A 5,640-nucleotide genomic window follows, 5' to 3' on the forward strand; every position below is an offset into this window, starting at 1 on the left:
TGATCTAGAAGATGATAATGGATCTGTTGGCCCCATTCGTAGGACTAGACAGAAACCAAATCTCCTATCACATGGAATTTCATGTCCTAGTCCTGTAGTGGGAGTTGCTTCTGGCAGGTATGTAGGTCCATTGTAGGATGTTAAGTCCATGGTGGGCTATTTACAAAACCAAACCACTGCCTAATTGCTACAGGACTCCATAGGAATTATTCTGGTATCTTCCAGTTTCCTGCTTTTTATATTTCTTATGAGTATTTAAACCTAATGCATCCAACTCCTATGGGGACTGAACTTCGTCCTCCTAAGAATCCATTTTAACTGTTGTGCTTGGTTTTAAAAAAAGAATTTATTGAAACAGGGTTGATCCGTTGATGTTATTAATATCTCAGCTGGTGGTGCACGTGATCACCTTGTTTTGACGGGAATATTCTTAGCATCATTTCTTTTGCACTTTGCTGATTAGGTGTGCTATCTGGAAATGATTTTTAACGTTGTTGGCCTTGTTTTTTTCAAAAGATAATTTTCTACTTCATTGGTTAATTTAATAACTTTGAATTTTAAGTATTACAAAAGATGAAGAAGTTTAGAAGTACTGCCTCCGTCACAAGGTTTGAGAAAGAAAGATATAATTTGTGGTCTAAAACAAACCTTAACATTTCTGTGGCTATAAATCATTTCAGGAGAATTTTAGAGTCAAGTCTTTTCCAATTATAGAAAGATGACGTTCTTCTAGAGATAGACTAAAAAGAATTTTGGCCACTTAAGTTGGGACAAAGCAAGTAGTAAGGTAGGAAGTTTATTTCTTCAGTTTGGTTGGGAGCTACATTATCATGTTTTGAGAAGCACCGAGTACATTTGTGTGTGTATAAATCATTTCAGGAGAATTTTAGAATCGAAGTCTTTTCCAATTATAGAAAGATGATGTCCTTCTAGAGACGGACTAAAAAGAATTATGGCCAAATAAATTGGGACAAAGCGAGTAGTAAACTAGTAAGTTTATTTCTTCAGTTTTGTTGATAGCTACATTGTCATATTTGGTATATTTGATGAATTTTTGTCCATCTAGTAAGTCTGATCCACGAGGTCATATAAAAGAAGAATCCACTTCAACTGATATGTCCTTAGGCACGACCATTCATAACACAGAAATCACACTTAGAAAGGGCAGACAATTAGCTAGAGCAGTGGATGAGATAGGAGCAGAGTCGTTAAGAGCTAAAAACATAAACATTCTTTACATACAAGAGCACCTAGTACATTTGATGAAAGAAAAGCTTATTCTGTAACAACTTGGGGAAGTAAGAGCAGAAAAGCACATACTCCCTCCGTTCCATTTTATGTGGCACCATTTCGTTTTTAATCCGTTCCAAAAAGAATGTCACCTTGCTATAATTAGAAATAATTTAATTTTAAAATTACCATTTTACCCTTGATGAAATGATTTACAACCACTCAAATATCTAAGGATTGTTTTAGCCACAAGTTTCAAATCCCATTTCCTTGAATGCCATATCAAGTTAAAGGGTGCCACATAAAATGGGACGGAGGGAGTATATTGGAATATGTAAAGAGGAAGGACGTCTAAGCAACTATGCTAGTATTGGCATTTCAAAGAAGAAGGATGTCTAATGTTTTGCCTTGAGAATGTGGTGTCTTTGCTCTATATGTTTAAATAGATAAATTCCTCGTGGAGATGGATGGGGAGGTAGCAGAGTTCAAAGATACCTTTAAATGAGAGATTCTCTCAATATTTGGTTATATTTGTCTCTGGCAACATTTTAATGTATCAGAGTTGCTGCTGCACCTGGAAATACAATACTGAAACCTATCCAGCAGCTCTATGGTATAGTTGTAATTTTAGCATTGATGATATTCTTAGCATTTCCTCCTACTTGCAGGAAATACATTCCCATCCCCAGTGCAGATGGTAGAAGTGGAGGTGAAGCTTGAGGACAACTCGGATTATGACTCTAAATCTGAGGACGAAGGATAAAGGACCTGTCTTTGTTTTAGTGAGTTTTTGTAGTAAGTTGTTTATCGACATTTGCATTTGTGATCTGCATTAGCATTGATGGGATCTACTTTTCTGTTCCATCTAGAGGATCTACATTTTAATCGATCAGTTCTAGTTTAGAGTCATTTGTCTTGGCCCTGCTTTTATCTCTATGGTTTCTCTTACGTCTCATGAGATTTCTCTCTTCTGACCCAGAGACGTAAGTTGTTTCTTGGTTGTGACCTAGTCTCCCAGGCAATACCTTTAGGGGTCGTTTGGTAGGAGGTATCCCGTAGATAAAATTTAGAATCTTCCCCTTATATTGGGGTTTGGGGGGAAGGGTGGGAGGATAACTTTATCAAAAGGCTGTTGGGGGGTTTTGGAAACTTGAATTGATTAGAAAATTACTGCTGGAAGCTTTAAACAAGATTTTTGTGTTTGATAGTACAATTTGGTTTATCCAAAAAATGGTAAAATGTGCATTTCTTTAATTGTATATTTTGTTAAATTTGCAGGCTTTTAGTAAACTTGTAAATTCTTTGAAAACCTGGAAAACATAAGAAGCTGCGCTTACCTCAGGAAGGACGAGCAAGCAAAGTTACACATCAGAATTTAAGCTCTTCCATCCGTGCTCTTGTTCGGTGTAGTGGTTCAATGCTCAGCTTACCTAGAAAAATCTATGTATTTATGGTGTTTAACTTTATGATCTGGAAAAATAATCAGCCTGTTAAATTTAATGCTTTTTGTTTTTGGTCTAATGTGTTGTTGCCATGGCTTTAACCTGTTGTCAGCGATGTCATCATCTCGGTTGTTCAGTTGGCTGACTTGTCATCTATTACGGTGATGTTACACCCCTTAGAAAGATACTAAAGATGTAATAAAGTGAGTACTTCAATGAAGTGGGTATCGATAAAATGAGTACTTCAATGAAGTGGTTATCGAATTATGATGTCACAAGTTCAAATCTTATTAGAGGAGAAAACGCTGGTGATTTCTTCCCCCATCTATTTTAGACTTAGTGGATAAAGTTACTTGGGAATTTTTGGTTGGTTGGATGTAGTGGTTGGTTGGATGTAGGTATCTCGTGGAATCAGTTAAGGTGTGCAAAAGTTGGTTCGAACAAAAGTTGGTTCGAACATTACGGGCAGGAAAGAAAAAAACAAAGAAATAGTTTGAAGCTTAAAAGGGCAAGCTAAGCCAATACTAACCTGATGAATAGGGAACTAAAGTATCACCACAAAATTAAGCGTAGGAAGAGTTGTGATGTCCTAAACTACTAAAACAAAAGAATTAAGACCAAACTGGACATATTGAGCAAAACAATAAGTTAGCTAAATGTTCCAGTACTTCATCACTATTTGTACACGTTCGACTAAGTTATGTTGTCGGTTAACACGAGAAAAATATAACAACACATTATTTATAACAAGATATATAAATTGGCTTAAAGTATTCTAAAAACTATTTCAGTAATGCAAAATGTTTTTAAGGATAAAACTAGTCAACTTCCACGAAAAATGGCGCACGAACAAGAAAAATTCTAACAAAACGAACTAGTTATGATGTTTGTGTAGTTAGTAGAATTTATATTGTTCGTAATTATGTAAATTTTAACTTCAAATTACAAATGAAGTTAACTATCAGAAATTGGATCAGGCAGCAATTTCTAGCTTGCTATATGATTAAAAACTTATAAATAATTTCGTAAGTTTATCTTAGTCACAAATAATATATATCATTTATCAATTTAGTGAATAATTTATCTGCTAAAGTCACTTATGCTTTAGTTATATACAGTTAAAGGTGGAGGTGTAAGACGAGACGTTTTACCTGATACGAGGTGAAACGTAAGCCTCGAGGTGATAAGGCGTAAGTCTCCGGATTCTTTAATTTTTAATAATTTATAATTAATATAGTTATCAATAAATATTTTTCGAAAGAGATAAATCACACAAAAAATGTATGTTTTACATCAAAATTATAAAAAATAAGTGAAATTATAAAAAATAAGTGAAATATATATCTAAAGCTGATTCAGTAAAAAAAGAACAAAAAACTAACAAAAGCCACATAACACAACTAATAGATAGAGTTAACTTTCATATAATAAACTATTATATGTCTTCAAAAACAAAAAGTTTGTATAAAAAATATTACATAATTAATCAATCCCACCTTTCCATTACTCAATATATTTACGCATTCATTTACCATATATTGTATTTTAAAAGAGACCAAAAAAAGTAAATCGCTTAAAAGCTTGTCACTATGCGACTTAAAATGATCTAAAAGAAAAGAAAGAAAGTAGGAAGAAGAAAGTATACTTATCACCTTCTTGAGTAGCGGCGACGTCGACATCCACCGACAAATACATTTCAAAGTGTGACTTTTAAATTTTCTTTTACTTTTAATTTGAGTAGAAGTATTTACCAATCACATATTTTAGAATTATGTTTAAATTATTGATTTAATAAGAAAAAAATATTTTACCTTGTAAACTTTGTAGGCTTGCGCCTAATTTGTGCCTCGCGCTTAGGTGAACACCCAATGCTTTAGGCGAACGCCTCAAATTTTGAAGCGTTTGCCTTTCGATACTTTTGCCTCCCCATAATGCCTCTGAGTGTTATTGGCTATGCCTCGATACTAAAATTTATATAGTTAGTTGTTATTTGATATTTTAAATCTTTTTTTTGGTAAACTGTAAAACTTACCATACCAACCAATCAAAAAATACATCTAAAGAGCCCCTAATTCCTAGCTATTTATTAAAGGAAATTAGACCTTAGGAAAACTAATTACAAAGCCTAGCAATAAAATCTATACACTTAGTAGCCTGTTTGGATCCTATATACATTCTCAATCTCTGTATTACTATTAGCTTTGTCTGATGGACTATAAACTCGGACTGCAGATTCTTTTTCTTGAATATCTTCCAATTCCTTGCTTGTCAAGCATGATAGATCACAACACCAAATACAACCACAGTGATCTCTTTTTTGAGTCTACACCATCTTTTAGAAATAATCTTCTGGATTGTCTGTTGTATACTCTGTTGAGGAAATTGATCCCAATCTGTGCAATCATATACTACCACAAATTTTTGGTCTAGGAAGATGTAAAACAAAGATGACTAATATCCTGAGTATCTCCTGAATCATAAAGCACACACCTTAAAGTATCACATTGGATCCCCATGCCAAACATTCTATCCTTAGAAGTCTTTTTTGCACTGCCAGCCAAACTACAAACCTGTGCTTTGGTGTTAAAATTCTACTCTAGATTATTCTTGCATTAGACCACTGTGGTTTACTTCTCATCAAGGCCTAGTATTCTATGGATACACGATAGTGTCCATTACCTGTTAATGTAAATTCTCCATTAGTGTACTAACTTCTCATGTCAGTCTATAATATATGCAATTTCCTCCAGTACTAGTTGGAAATGGTTTGTGATTTCAGAAATTAGGATCATCCTTCATATAGATACCGTGAATCCATTTAACCCACAAAGCCTCTTTTCTATGTATGAAAAGCCAGACAAGCTTTCCTATTAAAGCCATATTCCAAACCTTATGATCTATAATGTTCAACCCACCTTTTTTCTTTGGTCTACGTACACTGTCCCGTGCCATAGGAGTTGTTCTTCTA

The 5,640-nt window shown here is 34.2% G+C and overlaps 1 protein-coding gene across 3 annotated transcripts in view; it reads left to right on the plus strand.

Annotated features, from left to right (window-relative positions):
* The window catches only part of LOC107877881, a 19,315-nt gene extending 16,564 nt beyond the window's left edge, over nucleotides 1-2,751 (plus strand). For 2 of the 3 annotated variants that reach the window (XM_016724666.2, XM_047393589.1), the window contains 2 exons: nucleotides 1,899-2,012; nucleotides 2,509-2,751. In XM_016724666.2, coding sequence (XP_016580152.1) covers nucleotides 1,899-1,993 — 95 coding nt within the window. In that variant the 3' untranslated portion in view covers nucleotides 1,994-2,012; nucleotides 2,509-2,751. The remainder of the gene's footprint in view (nucleotides 1-1,898; nucleotides 2,013-2,508) is intronic. The other variant, XM_016724668.2, reaches the window with a different exon arrangement.
* Nucleotides 2,752-5,640: the final 2,889 nt, after the last annotated feature.

This window comes from Capsicum annuum, chromosome 7 (assembly GCF_002878395.1).
Source record: "Capsicum annuum cultivar UCD-10X-F1 chromosome 7, UCD10Xv1.1, whole genome shotgun sequence".
NCBI lineage: Eukaryota > Viridiplantae > Streptophyta > Magnoliopsida > Solanales > Solanaceae > Capsicum > Capsicum annuum.